We start from the raw sequence: 23,202 nt of genomic DNA on the forward strand, positions 1-23,202 counted from the left end.
AGCTAACCTTTCCAGTCCTCATGAGCCATCAGGATTAGAGACGAAGCAGATAGGAAGAGGAAGTTATGACACAGTATCAGTGGTGTGGCTGTTCTAACCATGGCAGGGGGCAAGAACCCCAAAACTGTCCTCAGCACACAGAGCCACACAACTCTCATGCAGCTGAGAGGAATAAAAATGCACAATGATAGAAACATGTGTGAAAGTAGAATGCTGAAAAAACTTTTTTCATGACACCAGAAAAACTGAAATTAAAGCATTCTCTTCCTCAGACTAGGAGGAGCTAAGATTAAAGTGTACACTAAGATTAAAGTGTACTAGGAGGAACCTAGGCCTGTCTGGCACCTTGGCCCAACTAAATAACTATCAAATCATTCTGAATACCCAAGAAATCAACCTAAGGTCTGACAGAAAAAATCTTTTTAATTGGAGGGAGAGAAGAGGCCAAATCGAGGAAGACAGGAACTGTGGTATGATTTGTGGGAAGAAAAGGATCACAGGTATTGCAGAGGGGAAGGAGCCCTACTCTCAGAGAAAGGAGAGAGAGAAGAGCATACAGGGAAATGCACAAGGACAACACTTCCCCAAAGCCATTAGCTGGAAAAATGAGAAGGGCTGGAGAGGGGCTGATTTTTTTGAGTTTCTGCAACCAGTAGGGCTCAGAGACTGGAGTTCAAAGGTCAGTGGGCTTGGCTGAGATAGAGATCCTACTCCTAGAGAGAAGGCAAGGAAGCAGACAAGGGCAGACAACGCAATCCAATCCAAGGATCACCTAAGGTACATGGGGGAGAGACTGTTCACTCTTCTTGGAGCACATCTGTGAGAGGTGACATTCACAGAGACACCTCTTGGAGGACAAAAGAGCTGCGAGCGCCATTTCTCCTCCCCCTCCCCCCCCACCACCCCTTAGCATAGGCACTAAGGGCAGAAAACCTGCACACTGGCTGTTTAGCCTCCTTTTCTCCAAATCCCATGCCCCTGCACCCTAGCATAACTGCCCAGAGCAACGAGACCCTCCCCAAGAAGACATGCTCAGAACCCGCTACAGCATGACCTTAAAGTTTGGAGTTTCAAAAGTTACCAGACTAGGATGGGATATAACCCAAAGTGCACTGTGCTGCTCCAAGCAGGCAAACAGCCTGGAGATAGAAAGAGAGAAAACAGCGATCTGAGAAACACCAGGGATGCATAAGAGGAAATTATTCACTCTTCTGGAAGTGTTTCCCTGGGAATAGCAAGCACAGAGACCCCTCTCTAGGGACAAAGGAGCTGGCTGGCACCATTTCTTTCCCCCATCCTTCAGCATAAAACAACTTAAGTAAACAGCACAATGCCAACACTGGCTGCCTAATCTGCTTACACCAAGTCTCATTCCCTTGCATTCTGCTGGTACTGCTTTTCTCAGAGCAGCAGGCCCCTTCCCAGAAGACCACCAGAAACCCCTGTACCTACCATATCTACTAACCATAGAGTTCTGAAAACTTCACTTGTAGTGGAAACAGAATCAGGTCTCATTTAACAAGCAGACCAGAGCACACCTAGTTAAAACTTGCCATACTCTGGCCAATGTCCAAAAACTCCCAAACACAGTAGCAAAATGCATGCATTCAGGAAGCACCAGAGATGCTTCCTGAAGCACCAGGACCTGGACACTGTTATGACCTCTTCTTCCTAAAGCTCTCAATATCGGGAAACATAGCAAGATTTTCTAATATAGAAAAAGATAGAGACCTAGACAAAACAAAAAGACAGAGGAATTCATCCTAAAAGGAAGAACAAAAAAAGGTCACAGGCAGAGATCAAATCAAAAAAGGTATAAGTATATGCCTGATGCAGAACTTAAAGAAACAGTCATAAGGATAATCACTGGGATTGAAAAAAGAATGGAAGATATCAGGGAGACGCTTATCACAGATATAAAAGAGTTTAAAAAAAAAGAGGAAAAATGCAATAACTGAAATTCAAAACAGACTGGATGTAATGACCGCAAGGATAGAAGAAGCAGGGCAATGAATAAGTGATACAGAAAATAGTACAATGGACAATAATGAAGCCAAACAAAAGAGAGAATTACGGATCACAATAATAGACTCAGGGTACTCCGTGAATTAATCAAACATAAAAACATTCATATCATAGGAGTCCCAGAAGAAGAGAGAGAAAAGTGGGCAAAAGGTTTATATGAGGAAATAATAGCTGAAAACTTCCTTCATCTAGGAAAGAATACAGACATCCAAATTCAGGAGACACAGAGAACTCCCTCAAAATCAACAAAAGCAGGCCAACACCAACATATTCCACAGTTAATTTGCACAATATAGTGATAGAGAAAAACTCCTGAAGACAGCAAGACAAAAGAAGTCCCTAACTTACAACAGAAGACCCGAAGGGTAGCTGCAGAACTCTTCACAGAAATTTGGCAAGCCAGAAGACAGTGGCAGATATATTCAACGTGCTGAATGGGAAAAATCTGCAGCCAAGAATGCTCTACGCAGCAGGATACATAAAGAGTTTCCCAGATAAACAAAAACTAAAGGACTTCGTGACCATTAAACCAAGCGTGCAAGCAATATTAAAGGGGACTTGTTGAGTGGGAAGGAAAGACCAAAAGTGACAATGACTAGAAAGAAAAAGAGAAAATCTCCAGAAAAAAAAAAGACAAAACAGGGAATAAAGTGGCATTATATACATATCTATCAATAATAATTCTCAATGTAAATGGACGAAATGCTCCAATCAAAAGACACAGGATGTCAGAATATTAAAAAAAAAAAAAGTCCCATCTACATGCTGCCTACAAGAGACTTATGTAGACCTAATGACATCTGTAGATTCAAAGAGAGGGGATGTTCAGCAAAATTCTACCAAACATTTAAAGAAGAATTAATACCTAGTCTTCTGAAACTGTTTCAAAAAATAGAAATGGAAGGAAAACTTCCAAACTTATTCTATTAGACCAGGATTATTTTGATCCCAAAACCAGACAAAGACCCCACGAAAAAGGAGAATTACAGACAAATATCCCTGATGAACCGATTCTAAAATTCTCAACAGGACACTAGCTAATAGGATCCAACAGTAAATTAAAAGGATTATTCACCACAACCAAGGCGGATTTATCCCTGGGCTACAAACAGTGGTTCAACGTTTGCAAATCAATTAAGGTGATATACCACATTAATTAAAAAAAAAAAAAAAAAAAGGACAAGAACTATATGATCTTCTCGATACATGCAGAAAAAACACTTGACAAAATCCATCATCCTTTCTTGACAAAAACTCCCTGCAGTGTAGGGATAGAAGGAACACAACTCAACATCATAAAAGGCATATGCGAAAAACACACAGCAAGGGGCGCCTGGGTGGCTCAGTCAGTTAAGGATCTGCCTCTGGTTTAGGTCATAATCCCTAGGTCCTGGGATCAAGCCCTATGTTGGGCTCCCTGTTCAGTGGGGAGCTTGCTTCTCCCTCTCCCCGCTGCTCATGCTCTCATTATCTCTCTCTCAAATAAACAAGTGAGTAAGTCTTTAAAGAAAAAAAAAAAAATAGAAAAACCCACAGTGAATATCATCCTCAACAGGGAAAAACTGAGACCTTTTGCCCTAAGATCAGGAACACGAGAGGGATATCAACTCTCATCACTGCTGTTCAACACAGTACTGCAAGTCCTAGCCTCAGCTATCAGAAAACCAAAAGAAATAAAAGGCACCCAAATTGGCAAATGCTCACAGATGACATGATACTTTATGTAAAAATCTGAGATATTCCACCCAAAAACAGATGACATGATACTTTATGTAAAAATCTGAGATATTCCACCCAAAAACTGCTATAAATGATACAAAAATTGAGCAAAGTCACAGGCTATAAAATCAATGCACAGAAATTAGTTGCATTTTTATACACTAATAATGAAGCAGAAGATAGAGAAATCAAGGAATAAATCCGATTTACAACTGCACCAAAAACCATAAGATACCTGGGACTAACCCTAACCAAAGAGGTAAAGAGTCTGTACCCTAAAATCTACAGAACACTTAAGAAATTGAGGAAGGGGGGCGCCTGGGTGGCTCAGTGGGTTAAGCCTCTGCCTTCGGCTCAGGTCATGATCCCAGAGTCCTGGGATCAAGCCCCACATCGGGCCCTCTGCTCCGCAGGGAGCCTGCTTCCTCCTCTCTCTCTGCCTGCCTCTCTGCCTAGTTGTAATTTCTCTGTGTCAAATAAATAAAATATTAAAAAAAAAAGAAAAAAAAGAAATTGAGGAAGGCACAAAGAAATGGAAAAGCATTCCATGCTCTTGGGTTGGTAGAATAAATATTGTTAAAATGTCTATGCTACCCAGAGCAATCTACACATTCAATGCAATCCCTATCAAAATACCATCGACATTTTTCACAGAGCTAGAACAAACAATCTTAAAATTTGTATGGAATGAGAAAAGACCCTGAGTAGCCATAGGAATGTTGAAATCAAAACCAAAGTTAGAGGCATCGCAATCCCTGATGTCAAGCTGTATTACAAAGCTGTCATTATTAAGACATTGTGTTACTGGCACAAAAACAGACACACAGATCAATGGAACACAAGAGAGAACCCAGTAATGGACCCTCAACTCTATGGTCAACTAATTTTCATCAAATCAGGAAAGAATATCCAAGGGGTGCAGGGGACCAGTCTCTTCAACAAAGGGGGTGAAATTGGACAGCCACATGCATAAGAATGAAACTGGACCACTTCCTTACACCATACACTAAACTAAACTCAAAATGGATGAAAGATCTAAATGTGAGACAAGAATCTGTCAAAATCCTAGAGGAACTGGGATACCTGGGAGGCTCAGTTGATTAAGCCACTGCCTTCGGCTCAGGTCATGATCCCAGAGTCCTGGGATTGAGTCCCATATCGGGCTTCCCCTGCTTTGCGGGGAGCCTGCTTCTCCCTCTCCCCCTGGTAGTGCTCGCTCTCTTTCTCTCTCTCTCTCTCTGTCAGATAAATAAATAGAATCTTAAAAAAATATTTCTTTGATACTATACCTTATCCATCCATTCGTTTTCTTATAAAACTACAAAAAGGAGCCAGATACAGGAAGCCACACAGTGTGTGATTCCACTTCTGTGAAGCATTCAGAACAGGCAATCCACAGACAGAGGAAGAGACTGGTGGGTGCCAAGGGCCAGGGAGAGGCAGGGATAGGAAATGACTGCTAATGGGTATGGGGTTTCTTTTTGGGGTGATAAAAAATGTTTAGAACTAAAGTGGTAATGCTTGTGCAACTCTGAATATATTAAAAACCACTGAACTGTAAAAAAAAAAAAAAAAAAAAAAAGAATCTTAAAAAAAAAAAAATCCTAGAAGAGAACACAGGCAGCAACCTCTTTTACCTCAGCTGCAGGAACTTCTTGCTAGATAGGTCTCCAAAAGGCAAAAGAAACAAAGGCAAAAATGAACTATTGGGACTTCCATCAGGATAAAAAGCTTTTGCATAGCAAAAAACAGTCAACAAAACTAAAAGGCAACCTACAGAATGTGAGAAGATATTTGCAAATGCCTTATCAGAAAAAGGGCTAGCACCCAAAAATCTTATAAAGAACTTACCAAACTCAACGCCCAAAAAAACAAAACAAAACAAAACAAAAATACACTGAATGAATGGGTAGATGAACAGACATATCTCTAAAGACATACCAATGGCCAACAGACACATGAAAAAATGCTCAATATCACTTGTAATCAGGCAAATACAAATCAAAACCACAATGACATACCACCTCATACCAGTCAGAAGGACTAAAATTAACAAGTCAGGAAATAACAGATGTTAGAGGATATGGAAAAAGGGAACCCTCTTACACTGTTGGTGGGGATGAAAAGTGGTGCAGCCACTCTGGAAAACAGTATGGAAGTTCCTCAACAAGTTAAAAATAGGGCTACTCTATGACCTAGCAATTACACTACTAGGTATTTATCTAAAGGATACAAAAACACAGTGATTCAAAGGGATACCTGCATCGCAATGTTTATAGCAGCAATGTGCACAATAGCCAAAATATGGAAAGAGGCCAGATGTCCATCAACAGCTGAATGGATAAATAAGATGTGGTATACATACATACATACATACATACATACATATATATATATATATAATTGAATATTACTCAGCCATCAAAAAGAATGAAATCTTGACATTTGCAACAACATAGAACAAGAGGGTGTTATGCTAAGTGAAATAAGTCAGTCAGAGAAAAGCAACATACGTGGAAATAAATTAATAAATAATTAATAATAATAATAAATAAAATAATAATAATTAATAAAAAATAAATAAATTAAGAAATAAAACATGAACACAAGGGAAAGGAAGGAAAAATAAAGTAAGATGAAAATTGACAGGGAAGCAAATGCTAAAGAGACACTCTAGGAAACAAACTGAGGGCTGCTGGAGTTGAGGTAGTTGGGAGGAAGGGATAACTCAGCCATGGGCATTAAGAAGGGTACTTGATGTAATGAGCACTTGGTGTTATATGCAACTGATGAATCACTAAATTTTACCTCAGAAACTAAAAAGAAAAGAAAGAAAAGAGAAAGAACAAACGAAAAAGAAAGTGAGGGGATGGAAAATCATTTTTCAGGCTAACGGACATCAAAAGAAACTCTGAGCAGCCATACCTATAGTAGATATACTAGATTTTAAACCAAATACTGTAATAAGGGGTGAAGACGAGCACTATTTCATAATAAAGGGATCTATCCAACAAGAAGATCTATTGTCAATATTTATATGGCCAACAATTTTAAATATATGAAACAATCACAAACATAAAGGAACTCTCTGATAATAATACAATAATAACAGGGCATGTTAATGACCCCATTTACATCAATGGACAGATCATCTAAGCAGAAAATCAAAAGGAAACAATGACTTTGAATGACACACTGGACCAGATGGACTTAAAAGATACATTCAGAAGTTTCTATCCTAAAGCAACAGAATACACATTCTTTTCAAGGACTTGGGACATTGTCCAGAATAGATTTTATACTAGGTCACAAATCAGGCCTCAACAAGTACAAAAAAAAAAAAAAAATGAGACCATACCATACATATTTTCAGACTACAACACCATGAAACTTGAAGTCAACCACAAGAAAAAAAACTGGAAAGACCACAAACATGTGCTGGTTAAATAACATACTACTAAAGAATGAATGGGTCAACCAGGAAATCAAGGAAGATATTTTAAAAATACATGGAGACCAACAGAAATGAAAACAGAATAGTTCATAACCTTATAGCAAAAGTGGTCCTATGAGGGAAGTGTATGGCAATACAAGGCTACCTCAAAAAGCAAGAAAAGTCTCAAATAAACAACTTTATACCTGAAGGTACTAGAGAAAGAGAGCAATAAATAAAGCCAAAAGCCAGCAGAAGGGAAATAATAAAGATTATAGAAGACATAAATGATATAGAGACTAAAAAACAATAGAACAGATCAATGAAACCGGGAGCTGGTTCTTTGGAAAAATTAGTAAAATTGATAAACCCCTAGACAGACCTATCAAAAAGGGAAAGGACCCATATAAATAAAACCAGAAATAAAAGAGAAATAACAGCCAGAAATACAAACAATTATAAGAGAATGTTATGAAAAATGATATGCCAACAATTGGACAATTTAGAAGAAATTGATAAATTCTAGAAACATATAAACTACCAAAACTGGAACAGGAAGAAAGAGAATACTTGAACAGACTGATAAACAGCAATTGAATCAGTGTAGGGGCCTGATTAGGCAGAGGAACTGTAAACCCCGGATATAGGGGTGGGCCAGGCCAGATAGCCGTATCCAATCAGTGGGGTACGCATATATTAACTGTGGTGAGTTGAAATCTCATTGGCCACCTGTCTGTGGGCAGGGCTCAACCACCTCTATAAAGGTTAGTCTGTGAGGCTGGGTTGGGGGAAGAAGTAGGAGGTGTTAGAATAGCCGTTGGAGAAGTGGGAGGAGTTAGAATGGCAGTTAGAATAGCCATTAGAGTAGCTGTTAAAGTAGCCTTTGGGAGCCGTTAGAGTAGCCGTTAGGGTAGCCTTTGGGAGCCATTAGGGTAGTCATAGGAGTGATAGCGTCGGGGTCAGCGGGAGCAGTGCCGCCCTGAGCCGCAGCCCCACCGCGACCAGCCTCGCCGCCTCCAGCAGCCTCACTGCCCCAAGCCACAGCCCCGCCGCCAGGGGCCTCGCCGCCCTGAGCCGCAGCCCCACCGTGACCAGCCTCGCCGCCTCCAGCAGCCTCGCTGCCCCAAGCCACAGCCCCGCCGCCAGCGGCCTCACTGCTCTGAGCCGTGACCTTGCTGGAGTGGCCTGGTCCGGAGCGGCCTCGCCAGAGCGGCGTCATTCCGGGGAGTGGCCTCGTTGGCATGTGGCCCCGTCCTTGAGCGGCCTCGTCTAGAGTGGCCTCTTCATTGTCGGAAGCGGCCTCGTCCAGTGTGTGGCCTCGTCCGGGGAGTGGCCTTGATGGAGTGGCATCATGGGCAGCAGAGTCTGTGTCTTCGGGGTTGTTGTCCTTGTCATCCTCGCCTCTTTGTCATCGGGAGTGGCATCCTTGTCGTTGTCGCCTCTGTGTAAGAGATGGCCCCGACCGGTCGGTTTGATTCTCGAGCGGCATCGCCCTGTGCACTGCCCAGGGCAGCAACGGCAGCGGCGCCACCGTGAGCAGCACCGCCGCCCAGAGCAGCAGGGTCAGCGGCGCCACCACGAGCGGCACCACCCCGTGCACCAGAGCAGCAGCGGCAGCGGCGCCATGCGAGTGGCACCACCCAGAGCAGCAGCAGGCAGCGGCACCACCACAAGCAGCACCGCCCAGAGCAGCAGCGGCAGCAGCGCTGCCGCGAGTGATGCCACCCTGAGCCAGAGTATCAGCAGCAGCGCCGCCACAAGCAGCCACACCGCCTCGGGCAGTGCCACCATCAGGAGCAGACTCTCAGGAGCCAACGGTGCAGCCACGCCGGGAGTGGGTCTGTGGTACTGTGAGGGTGAGGCAGGGAGCCTCCAGGAGGGACCCCAGTGACTGGGAGGCAGTGGTCCCCAGCAAGACTCAGGCACCTACTGGTCAGTTTGGTTTTTGATGCAGTTTGGTTTCTAATGCAGTTTGGTTTCTGATGCAGTTTGGTTTCTGATGCAGTTTGGTTTCTGATGCATGGCGCGAAATAAAACTGCTTGATTTTCGCTTTGTGTCAGTCTCGTTCCTTTGATCACGGACCCTAACAATCAGTAATGAAAAATCTCCCAACAAACAAAAGTTCAGGGCCAGATGGCTTCCCCGTGGAATTCTACCAAACATTTAATACCAAGTAATAGCTATTCTTCTCAAACTATTCCAAAAAATAGAAATGGAAGGAAAACTTTGAAATGTATTCTAAGAGGCCATCATTACCCTGATTCCAAAGCCAGTAAATACTCCAGTAAAAAAGAGAAGTACAGGACAAAATCCCTGATGAACATGGATGCAAAAATTCTAAAGAAATACTAGCAAATTGAATCCAACTTCACCCATGATCAATTGGGACTTGTTCTTCGCTTGTAAGTTGGTTCAATTTTGCAAATCAATCAACATGATAAACCACATCAATTAAAAAAAAGGATAAGAACCATATGATCTTTTCAGCAGATGCAGAAAAAGCATTTGACAAAGTACAACATCCATTTATGATAAAAGCCCTCAATAAAATATGTTTAGAAGGAACATACCTCAACATCATAAAGACCATATATGAAAAACCCACTGCTAATAGAATCTTCAATGGGAAAAACCTAAGAGCTTTTCCCTCTATGGTCAGGAACAAGAACAGGGATGTCCCCTCTCACCATTGTTAACAGTACTAGAACTCCTAGCCTTAGCAATCAGACAAAAAGAAATAATAAAAGCATCTGACTTAGTAAGGGTAAAGTCAAACATTCGTTTTCTGCAGGTGACAGGATACTCTATAGAGAAAACCCAAAAGATTATACCAAAAACATCCTAGAACTAATATGTGAACTCAGTAAAACTGCAGGATATAAACAGATATACAGAAGTCTGTTGCATTCCTATTCCCCAATAATGAAGTAGCAGAAAGAGAAATTAAGGAATCAATCCCTTATACAATTGTACCAAAAACCATAAGACACCTAACCAAACCTAACCAAAGAGGTAAATGATCTGTACTCTAAAAATTATAAAACACTTAGATAAAGAAAAAAAAACTTGTGCACAGCAAAGGAAACAATCAACCAAACTAAAACGGAACCTATGGAAATGGAGAAGATATTTGCAAATGACATATCTGATAAAGAGTTACTATCCAAAATATACAAAGCACTTATAAAACAATACCCCCCAAAAATTAATGATCCATTTTAAAAATGGGCAGAAGACATGAATAGACCTTCTTCCAAAGAATACATAGTTGGCTCACAGACAAATGAAAAAATGCTCAACATCACTCATCATCAAAGAAACGCAGATCAAAGATACAATGAGATACCACCTTACAACTGTCAGAATGGCTACAATTGACAACACAGGCAATAAATAAGAGGTATTGATGAGGATGTAGAGAAAGGGGAACCCTCTTTCACTGTCGGTGGGAATGTAAACTGGTACAGCCACTCTGGAAAACAGTATGAAGTTTCCTCAAAAATTAAAAACAGAACTACCTGACCCAGCAAATGCACCACTAGGTATTTATCCAATGGATACAAAAATATTGATTTGACGGAGAAAGACAACTATCATATGATCTCCCTGATATGAGGACGTGGAGATGCAACATGGGGGGTTAGGGGGATAGGAGAAGAATAAATGAAACAAGATGGGATTGGGAGGGAGACAAACCATAAGTGACTCTTAATCTCACAAAACAAACTGGGGGTTGCTGGGGGGAGGTGGGGTTGGGAGAGGGGGAGGGGGTTATGGACATTGGGGAGGGTATGTGCTATGGTGAGTGCTGTGAAGTGTGTAAACCTGGCGATTCACAGACCTGTACCCCTGGGGATAAAAGTACATTATATGTTTATAGAAAAAAAAAAAAAAAGAAAAAGAAAGGATGAATACCCAACTTTTGTAGCAACATGGACAGAACTGGAAGTGATTATGCTGAGTGAAATAAGTCAAGTAGAGAGAGTCAAGTATCATATGGTTTCACTTATTTGTGGAGCATAACAAATGACATGGAGGACATTGGGAGATGGAGAGGAGAAGGAAGTTGAGGGAAATTGGAAGGGGAGGCGAACCATAAGAGACTATGGACTCTGAAAAACAACCTGAGGGTTTTGAAGGGGCGGGGGGGTGGGAGGTTGGGGGAACCAGGTGGTGGGTAATAGGGAGGACACGTATTGCATGGAGCACTGGGTGTTGTGCAAAAACAATGAATACCGTTATGCTGAAAAAATAAATAAATAAAAATTTAAAAAAATACTGATTTGAGGGGACACATTGTAATGGTTATAGCAGCATTATCAACAATAGCAAACTATGGAAAGAGCCCAAATGTCTATTAACTCATAGATAAAGATGTGGTATATTTATACACAATGGAATATTACTTGGTCATCAAAAAGAATGAAATCTTGCCATTTGCAACAGACCATTCTGAATGCCCCCAAAAATCAGCCTGAGATGTAAGAAGATATATCAGGATCTATACCAACAGAATATTTCTAGCAGCCAGTTTTGAGGTATGAACCTGGGAGCTGTGATTCTGTGGGCCGATATTGGAAGATAAACAGAAGAGGGAGGCAGCCGCCATAAGCGCTGGCGCTGGGCAGGTAAAATAACAGCAGCGCAAAAGCATCTCACACTGGGGCCAAGCACAAACTCACAGAACGGTAGCCACAGGGAAAGGACTTTAGGGCAGCCCCCCAAGTTGCAAACTGAAGCTGCAGAGGCCCGTGGGGTGGCTGGCGGTTTTAGAAGCACAAAGGGCAGAGACGTGCCTGGACCTGGAAGAGAAGTCTGGGAGAGCTGCTGTGGGGTGCACAAACCAGGTCACTGCGGTTTTTAGCAACACAGACAAAAATGGAGTCAGTGTGACCGGGAAGACTTTCTGAAGAACAGTCTGCAATTTCTCTGAGACAGAAGTTTGGATGGAGTAACTTCTGCTCTGACTCTTGGAAGGGACACAGAAACCCACCAGGGAAAGCCACCAGAGAACAAAAGCCCCCCAAAACTGGTTTTCACTGAGCCCATCCGCCACCACATGGGGCAAAGGAATTCTGCCCAAACAGGGTTGCCTGAGTAACGTGACACCTCCCCAATCCCAGAAGGCAGGCTGAAACAAAAAGAGGCCAAGAACACTAAAGTCCCTATAAAACAGGGGCATCTTGGTTGGACTGTGATCAATATGGATCAAAATGGACTCTGTACATTCCCTCAACCACCTCTCACCAGAATTACTAGGAGGAGGAACCCTCAAGGAAAAATTCAGAGACCAAGACCTCTGCCACAGAACTTCTGGATATGGACATAAGCAGCATGTCGGAAATAGAATTCAGGGTAACAGTTATCCAGACAGTGGCTAGGCTGGAGAAAACCGTTAGTCGCAACATAGATTCTATAAGGACAGAAGTGAGAGCTGATCTGGCAGGACTTAAAAATGCTGTCAGTGAGATTCAAATATAATCTAATACTTTAACAACTAGGGTAAATGAGGCAGAAGACCAAATTAGTGATCTAGAAGACAAACTGTTGAAAAGAGGAATCAGGAGGAGACCTGGAGCAAACAGCTTAGAAGCCATGAAAACAGAATTAGAGAAATAAATGACGCCACGAAATGTTCCAATGCCAGAATTTACTAGATACCTGAAGGGCTGGAGAGAGAGAGAGGACTAAAAAATATAGTTGAGAAAATCCTAGATGAGAATTTCCAGATTCTGGGGAATGGAACAAGTGTTTGCATCCTAGAGGCAAAGAGGACACTCCCCCCAAGATCAATGAGGGTAGAAAGACCTTGAGACATGTGACTGTGAAATTCATGAATCACAAATTCAGAGAAAATTTTTTAAGGGTAGCTAGGGGGGAAGGGATTCCTTACGTACAGAGAGAAGAACATCAGCATAATGTCAGACCTGTCCACAGAAACCTGGAAAACCATAAAAGGCTGGCAAGACACATTCAGGGCACTCAATGAGAAGAACATGTAGCCAAGAATACTTTATATGGCAAGGCTGACATTCAGAATGGATGGAGAGATAAAGAGCTTCCAAGACCCACAAAGACTAAAAGACTAGGTGACCACCAAGCTGGCACTACAAGAAATATTAAGGGGGGGTTCAATAAAAAAAAAGACTCCAAGAGTGATATAGAACAGAAATTTATAGAGATAGTCTATAGAAACAAGGACTTCACAGGCAACATGAAGACAATAAAAACAGCCTAAATGCTCCCATAAAATGGCACAGGGTTGCAGACTGGAAAAAAAAAGACAGGACTCATGCATATGCTGTCTACAAGAGATGAATTTTGAACCTAAAGATACATCTAGACTGAAAGTAAAGGAATAGAAAACCATTATTCATGCCAATGGGCCTCAAAAGAAAGCTGGGGTAACGATTCTCATATCAAATTATTTTAAGCTGAAAACTACAGTCAGAGATACAGGATACTACATAATTCTTAAAGGGTCTATCTAACAAGAAGATCTAACATTTGTAAATATTTATGCACCCAACACGGGAGCAGCCAACTACACAAGCCAACTGTTAATCAAAATAAAGAGTCATACTGATATGAACACATTAATTGTAGGGGATCTTAACACGCCACTCTCAGCAATAGACAGGTCATCTAAGCAGAAAATCAATAAAGAAACAAAAGCTTTGAATGACACACTGGACCAGATGAAACTCATATATACAGAACATTCCACCCTAAAACAACAGAATACTCATTCATCTTGAGCGCATATGGAACTTTCGCCAGAACAGACACCATACTGGGTCACAAATGAGGTCTCAACTGATACCAAAAGACTGAGATTATTCCCTGCATATTCTCAGACCACAATGCATTGAAATTGGAACTCAATCACAAGTCTGGAAGAAATTCAAACACATGGAACCTAAGACCATCCTGCTCAAGAATGTTTGGATCAACCAGGAAATTAAAGAGGAAATTAAACAATTCATGGAAACCAATTAGAATGAAGACACACTAGTACAAAACATACGGGATACAAAGGCGGTTACCTAAGGGGGAAATACATAGCCATCCGAGCCTCCCTCAAAAAAAACTGAAAAATCCCAAATACACTAGCTCTCTTTACACCTTAAAGAACTGGAAAATCAACAACAAATTAAGCCAACCCCATGCACGAGAAGGGAAATAATTTAGAGCAGAGATCAAGGAGTCAGAAACCAGAAATACAGTAGGAAAACATCAACAAAAGTAGAAGTTCGTTCTTTGAAAGAATTAATAAGATCGAGAAACCACCAACTGGCCAGACCAATCCAAAAGAAAAGAGAAAGGACCCAAATTAATAAAATTATGAATGAAAGGGTATAGATTACCATTAACACCAAGGAAACAGAAGTAATCATCAGAAATAATTATCAACAGCTATATGCCAGTAAGTTGAGCAACCTAGAAGAAATGGATGCATTCCTGGAAACCTATGAACTTCCAAGACTGAATCAGGAAGATACTGACAACCTGAATAGACCAATAACTAGAAACAAAATTGAAGCAGTGATCAAAACTTCCCAGAAAACAAGAGTACAGGAACCGATGGATTCTCTGAATTCTACCAAACATTTAAAGAAGAAATAATACCTATTTTCCTGAAGCTATTTCAAAAAAATAGAAACTGAAGGAAAACTTCCAGACTCCTTCTATGAAGCCAGCATTACCCTGATCCCCAAACCAGGCAAAGACCCCATCAAAAAGGAGAATTTCAGGGGCGCCTGGGTGGCTCAGTGGGTTAAAGCCTCTGCCTTCAGCTCAGGTCATGATCCCAGGGTCCTAGGATCGAGCCCCACATCAGACTCTCTGCTCTGGGGGAGACTGCTTCCTCCTCTCTCTCTCTCTGCCTGCCTCTCTGCCTAGTTGTGATTTCTCTCTGTCAAATAAATAAAATATTTAAAAAAAAAAAAAAGAATTTCAGACCAATATCCCTGATGAATATGGATGCCAAGATTCTCAACAAGATTCTAGCTAATAGGAGCCAACAGTACATTAATAAGATTATCTACCATGACCAGGTGGGATTTATCCATGGGATGCAGGGGTGGTTCAACATTCCCAAATCAATCAATGTGATAGAACAAATCAGTAAGAGAAGATTGAAGAACCACATGGTCCTCTCAACTGATGCAGAAAAAGCATATGACAAAATACAGCATCCTTTCCTGATTAAAACCCTTCAAAGTATAGGGATACGGGGAACCTTCCTCAACTTCATAAGATCCATCTATGAAAAACCCACAGCGAATATCATTCTCAATGGGGAAAAGCTGACAGCCTTCCCTTTGAGATCAGGAACACCACAAGGACGTCCACTCTCACCACTGTTGTTCAACATAGTACTAGAGGTCCTCGCAACAGCAATCAGACAACAAAAAGAAATAAAAGGTATTCAAATGGGCAGTGAAGAAGTCAAACTCTCTCTCCTCACAGATGACATGATACTTTATATGGAAAACCCAAAAGACTCCACCCCCAAACTACTAGAACTCATACAGAAATTCAGTAATATAGCAGGACACAAAATAAATGTACAGAAATCAGTTGCTTTCTTATATACTAGCAATAAAACTGTAGAAAGGGCAAGTAGAGAATCGATTCTATTTACAATAGCACCAAAAACCGTAAGATACCTTGATATAAACCTAACCAAAGAGGTAAAGGATCTATATTCAAGGAACTACAGAACACTCACAAAGGAAATTGAAGAAGACACAAAAAGATGGAAAAACATTCCATGCTCATGGATGGGAAGAAGAAACATTGTTAATATGTCCATGCTGCCCAGAGCAATCTATGCTTTCAACGTGATCCTGATCAAAATACCTTTGTCATTTATTGGAGTGCTGGAACAAACAATCCTAAAATTTGTATGGAACCAGAAGAGATCCCAAATTGCCAAGGAAATGTTGTAAAAGAAAAACAAAGTTGAAGGGATCACATTGTCTGATTTCAAGTTTTACTACAAAGCTGTGATCACCAAGACAGCATGGTACTGGCACAAAAACAGACACAGAGACCAGTGGGACAGAGTAGAGAGCCCAGATATGGACCCTCAACTCTATGGCCAAATAATCTTCAACAAAGCAGGAAAAAGTACGGGAAAAAGACAATCTGTTCAATAAATGGTGCTGGGAAAACTGGACAACTATGTACAGAAGAATGAAACTCGACCATTCTCTTACACTATACACAAAGATAAATTCAGAATGGATGAAAGACCTCAATGTGGGACAGGAATCCATCAAAATCCTAGAGGAGAACATAGGCAGTAACGTCTTCAACAATGGCCACAGCAACTTCTTCAAGACACGTCTTCAAAGGCAAGGGAAACAAAAGCAAAAATGACCTTTTGGGACTTCATCAAGATCAAAAGCTTCTGCGCAGCAAAGCAAAGAGTCAACAAAACAAAGAGGTACCATCAGAAAGGACGAATACCCAACTTTTGTAGCAACATGGACGGGACTGGAAGAAATTATGCTGAGCGAAATAAGTCAAGCAGAGAGAGTCAAGTATCATATGGTCTCACTTATTTGTGGAGCATAACAAATAACATGGAGGACATGGGGAGATGGAGAGGAGAGGGAGTTGAGGGAAACTGGAAGGCGAGATGAACCATGAGAGACTATGGACTCTGAAAAACAACCAGAGGGTTATGAAGGGGTGGCGGGGGGGGTGGGGGTGGGGGGGGTGGGGTGGGAGGTTGAGGAACCAGGTGGTGGGTAATAGGGAGGGCACGTACTGCATGGAGCACTGGGTGTGATGCCAAAACAATGAACACTGTTATGCTGTAAATAAACAAATAAAAATAAATAAATAAATAAATAAATAAAACAAAGAGGTAACCCACGGAATGGGAGAAGATATTCACAAATGACACTACAAAGGGCTAATATCCAATTTCTATAAAGAACTTACGAACTCAACACCCAAAAAACCAGATAATCAAGTCAAAAAATGGGCAGAAGACAGGAACAGACACTTGTCTACTAAAGACATACAAATGGCTAACAGACACATGAAAAAATGTTCATCATCATTAGCCATTAGGGAATTCCAAATCAAAACCACAGTTAGAAGTCAGAACACCAGTTAGAAGGGCGAAAATTAACAAGGCAGGGAAAAAAATATGTGGAGAAAGGGGAACCCTCTTACACTATTGGTGGGAATCCAAGTTGATGCAGCCACTTTGGAAAACACTGTGGAGTTTCCTCAGAAAATTAAAAATAAAGCTACCCTATGACCTGGCAACTGCACTACTGGGTATTTACCCCAAAGATACAGATGCAGTGAAAAGAAGGGCAATCTGTACCCCAATGTTCATAGTAGCAATGTCCACAATCGCCAAACTGTGGAAAGAGCCAAGATGCCCTTCAACAGACAAATGGATAAAGAAGATGTGGTCCATATATACAATGGATTATTACTTAGCCATTAGAAAGGATGAATACCCAACTTTTGCATCAACATGGATGGGACTAGAGGAGATTATGCTGAGTAAAATAAGTCAAGCAGAAAAAGTCAATTATCATATAGTTTCACTTACTTGTGGAACATAGGAATAACATGGAGGACATTAGGAGAAGGAAAGGAAAAGTGAAGGGAGGGAAATACGAGGGGGAGATGAACCATGAGAGACTGGACTCCGGGAAACAAAACTGTGGGTTTTAGAGGGGAAGGTGAGCCTGGTTGTGGGTATTAAGGAGGGCATGTATTGCATGGAGCACTGGGTGTGATATATAAACAATGAATCTTGGAACATTGAAAAAATAAAATTAGTCCTTTTCCATATCCACTTTTCATTTTGGCAAGTGCAAGACAGCAGGAAATAGTCTTTACCATCAGGAAGATTTCTACCTCTGTAGAGTTCTCTGTAGAGACACAAAACCATTGATGTCTTCTCCATGTTACCCACGGCAGCCTCCTTCGCAGCTCAAGGCAAGGGGCGTTAAGAGTCTATACTCCAGAATCTGGGGGTCTTTCATGGGGAACTTAAAGTGAGACACTAGAGTGATGAGTCTGAGTTATAAAAATCAAGTCTCATTACTTTCTGTTCCTAATTTTTGTGCTACCAATTATGATACAGACATCATGTGAATGTGCTACTTGTGAAAATGTAAATGCTTATAACAACTTCTACAGGCTGATCACAGGGGACTAGAAAAGAGATCTTTAAATTCTTTCACACTAGGAAATTCCATAATTACATGGGTTACTTCAGACCCATGTGCAAGCTGCAAACATTTTATCCTTGTTTTACCATTTGCTCATTATCAACTATACAATAATTTCATCTATAATTTTGTCTGACTGTCCATCTACTCAACTCAAATTGCTTCAAATACTTCACATTTTCTTTTTTTTTTTAAACTGAATATCTCATTTAATCTTCATGACCACATTTTGATAGATACCCTTATCGTCTTTTTATAATTGAGGATACTAAGTCCCAGAACAATGAAGTAACTTGTTTAAGATCATACAGCTATGAAGTGTTAAAGCTTTATAGAACTTTTAATTAATCTTAAAATATTTGACAATAATTAATAGGCTTTGTGCCTCCTAAGTCTTAAAAAAGTCACTTCGAAATCTAAAACTTTTAAGACTAGATTACACAATGACTTAGCTTTATCTACAGTCAAATTTATATACATACCTCACTGAAAAGGCTTCCATTAACATATGAAATCCAGAGTTTCCAGAAGTTAGGCAGCTGACTTAAAACAAGCTTGGTCAACTTTTCAACAAATGCCACCCGGTGAGGAGTTTTGTATCTCCATGCTAAGGGGGGAATAATACTATGAATATATTTCGAATTAAGAATAAAAATCGGTTTGAACATATTAATGCCCCCCCACCTAAAAAGGTGTCCCACTTTGTCCCACTTTGGCTGTAGAGCTTTAATTTGGTGATAGACCAAATATTTCCTTTTCCACATCACATTACCAAAGCCTCCCCAGCACAGCAAATACACTTTAAGAATACACAGAGAATACTGTGCTGTTCTCAAAGGTGCATGGCGGTGGGGGAGTGGCAGACTGGTCAGGACGACACAGCAAGAGAAGCAAGGAGGATCCTTTGGGTTTTCAACCTTGTCTTCAAGATATTCTACTTCTCTTCAAAAGTCATGCTTTCAAATAGCAAATTCATGTTTTCAAACAAAAGGCAAAGATAGGGCAAGGCCAATTAGCCTTAAATTGGAGGCAAATATCAATCAGTTAGAAATGCCACTATAAATGCAGTGAAAGTTCAATAGTGACCAAATTATCATATAGGAACTTATTCAAATATAATCATATAACGAATAACTCTTCCCATAACAAAGAAACTTAAGAAAAAATAAAAATACTGAAGCCTCTTGGATTACAATTCATTTAATGCAGTTATTGTGAAGTGGGAAATAAGGTCTTAGGGATTTTTTATGGGAACAAGTTCACAGGAATAAAAGCAAATTAGTAATTCAGTAAGTATTAATCACTTCCAGTTTCTTCTCTTTTTCTTTATCACATTCTTTCCTGTTTCCTCCTTTCCTCCATGCCCTGCTTCCCAGCCCTGCTGTTCTGCTTCATAGCCTCCAGCAGGAGCAGGGCAGAGGCATTCCTACTGTCTAGTTCACAGAAATGATCAGGAAAACTGGGGTCAACTTCCAACTTCTATTCAGCAACTTCAAAGACAGGTCAGATACGAGAACTCCATTAATTCCTTCATCAACTATCACCTTCCTTTCTAATTCTCCTAGGCAAAAAAGTTCTGTTGCAAAAATTACTATTGTTGGGGCGCCTGGGTGGCTCAGTGGATTAAGCCGCTGCCTTCGGCTCAGGTCGTGATCTCAGAGTCCTGGGATCGAGCCCCACATCGGGCTCTCTGCTCTGCAGGGAGCCTGCTTCCTCCTCTCTCTCTGCCTGCCTCTCTGTCTACTTGTGATCTCTCTCTCTGTCAAATAAATAAATAAAATCTTTAAAAAAAAAAAAAAAAAAAAAAAAAAAAAATTACTATTGTTATTCTAGGAAGGGTGGATTTTATTTATTTTAACATGTTTCATAACAACCTAAAAAGAAACATATGGTTAGAGAAAACAATTTAAAAGATATATAGAACAAAGTCTATCTCCCACCTACACTCCCCATTTGCCTACTTCCCAGCTGCGGCCCTAAGAAACTGCTGTTATTAGCTGCTTGTGATTCTTTCTAACATGTCTTTTAAATACACAAGCAAATATAAATACATATTCTCTCCCATTCCAACTGTTCTTTCACACAAATGAAAGCATATTAAACACACCCTTTTGACTCTTAGCCTTTTTCATTTAATAATGGATCCTGAAGTTTTTCCCTATCTGTACATAAAACATTTCTTTTTCCCCCCCAAAGTTACATAGTACAATTGACCCTTGAACAATGCAGAGGTTAGAATACTGACCCCCTGCGCAGTCAAAAATACATGAATGACTTCTGATTCCACTAAAACTGAACTACTAATAGCCTACTGTTGACCAAGAAACTTACCAACTATATGTGTCAATTAATACGTTTTATATATGTATTATGTACTATACTCTTACAACAATATCTTTCTAATTTTTTCAGTATTTCTAAGCTACATGGTTCATCTGAGAGTTTTTTCAAATTGTCACAGATCACCAAAAAACTTTCCAATATATTTACTGAACAAAATCTATGTATAAGTAAACTTGCACAGTTCAAACCAGTACAGTTCAAGGGTTAACTGTGGTTCATATTTTGTATGTATCATAATTTTTTAAAAATTATTTATTTTAATTTAATAATTTTTTAAATTTTATTTATAAATTTATTATTAAATTATTATTAATAATATTAATATTTAATAATATTAAAATTATTATTTATAAAAATAAATTTAATAAATTATTTAATTTAATTTAATTTTTAAAAAATCCCTTTATAAAGGACAAGACTGTTACCAATGTTTTGTAATTAAAATTAGTGCTTCAAAATAAATAAAATAAAGTGCTCCAATCAATAACTGTACAACATTTAGCACATGTACAAGTTATCAGTGTAGAATAAACTCAGAACAAGAATTGCTGAGTCCAAGAGTACATGGAGTTGTGATTTTAGTGTTATTAAATTGACCTCTATGAGGATTCTTTACACACCTACCAGCAACACACATAAACACATAGAAGCTTCCTTATAATCTATAATAACCAATGAACAAACTAAACAGAAAAAATTTCCAAACAGGAAAAATTTGGGGATTTTGCCAACTGGTATCCCACTGTAGTGTTACACGGCCATTTAAATTTTTATTTTAAGTGAGGCTGAGTGCCTACCTTCATATACTTTGTCTATGAGTTGTGGGGAAAAACTTTAAATTCAGTTGTAACATATGTGAAAGGCATGGTTTTTTATTTAGGGGTACACTATAAACTGTACTTGTCTATTTAGCCAGTTTTTATTAAGTGTCCACTGTGTGGTAATCCTGTCGCTATACCTTAATATCTAAGACGCTCACCACTAATACTGAATGAAAAGGGCAAGTCTCTGCCTTCATAGAGCCTACAACTGAACAGACAATGAAAGGAGTCCTAAATGAAAATGATAATGAGTCTAAAAAAAATGATAATGAGTCTAATGAGACTGGAGGTATTTCTCTTCTGGAGATAGAGCTAAAGCAGACAAACCAAATACAGGTAAGCACTGTTTTCCAAATGGCATGCAGTACCCTACATAGCAGAGGCCATAGCCCAGTGTATGATAGGCCAAAGACAAAGTAAGAAATAAGACAAGAATATCTAAAAACTGAAGCACTGAAAGACCTGCCTCATGTGGTAGCAAGTGGACTCTTACATGACCTCTTCCTCTAAATTAGACTTTCAAAGGTCTGAGCTCCTCTATGCAGCTATATTTACAACTATTTATGTAACTCTATTGTTAGAAACTCATCTAATATCCTTATCTCATATATTCTTTGCAAAGCTTTTTTGCTGGGAAATTAAAATGAAAACACCCTATGGTGAACCGAGTCTGTATTGGATCTGATGCTGGACAAGCACTCTGAGTGGCCTGGCTTTGCATATCTATGTATTCTACATAGATACAGATACTCTACATATATAGACCATAGGTCTTAAAGATCAGTCTGTCATGGGCAATGCGCCCACTCCAAAGAAAGATAAGGAACATTGCCTTTTCACCAAAGTAAAGGAAAATTTCGTTTCAAAAAAATACAAAATAAGCAAACAAATTAAACTCAGCTTCAGTCTTTTAAAATCCATTAATTAATAAGTATTCCAACTCAAGGGATTTTGTGGTAGGAAAAGCAGTTGGACAAATATAAATAAAAATATTACAAAATAATCCTATAAGGCTTCCAAAAAGATTTCTTCAGCTGAATCTTTCTATGACAGAGTAAGTGGTAAAATTATTTTTTCTAAGTTCACTATAGTACAGAGTGATAATACAGCAGCTAAATAATATTACCAAATAATCATACTGAGCTGGGAGTTCTGTAATTACTTAATGTGATGACACTTAATCATCAAGGTTCTTGGAAACAGACAGGTCCCTGTAGCCTCCTGCCCAGAAACAGGAAATAATTTTTAGTTTTATGTTTTACTTGATCTTTTTATTACTAGTGGATTCTTTATACCTATATATGTATGTATGTAATGAAAGTCCTATTTACCTATTCCTTCTACATCTACTTCATCCAAATTTTGATCATTATCTGAAAATGATCCTGGGTGTTATTTTTGTACTGAATCCAGCATGTCTTAAATAAGTTCCTATATGGTATTATCAGTCACAGAATAACTTCAAGAGTTATTGCCTAAGACCAAAGAAAAGAACTTTTTATTATAAGCAATTTTCTTCAATGTTTCAGTTTCAAGTAATAATTTTAAGGAAATTAAACATGGATTTTACTTCTACTTCCAGCTATACTGGAGTAATAAGGATTAGATTAAACCTCCAGTTATAAACAACTAGAAAACTGGGGATGG

General features: G+C 39.7%; 1 protein-coding gene across 8 annotated transcripts in view; it reads right to left on the reverse strand.

Annotated features, from left to right (window-relative positions):
• The window catches only part of EXOC2 (exocyst complex component 2), a 297,739-nt gene that overhangs the window by 135,816 nt on the left and 138,721 nt on the right, over positions 1-23,202 (reverse strand). For all 8 annotated transcript variants that reach the window (XM_046004926.1, XM_046004927.1, XM_046004920.1 and 5 more), the window contains one exon: positions 18,874-18,998. In XM_046004926.1, coding sequence (XP_045860882.1) covers positions 18,874-18,998 — 125 coding nt within the window. The remainder of the gene's footprint in view (positions 1-18,873; positions 18,999-23,202) is intronic.

Source organism: Meles meles, chromosome 5 (assembly GCF_922984935.1).
Source record: "Meles meles chromosome 5, mMelMel3.1 paternal haplotype, whole genome shotgun sequence".
Classification (NCBI taxonomy): domain Eukaryota; kingdom Metazoa; phylum Chordata; class Mammalia; order Carnivora; family Mustelidae; genus Meles; species Meles meles.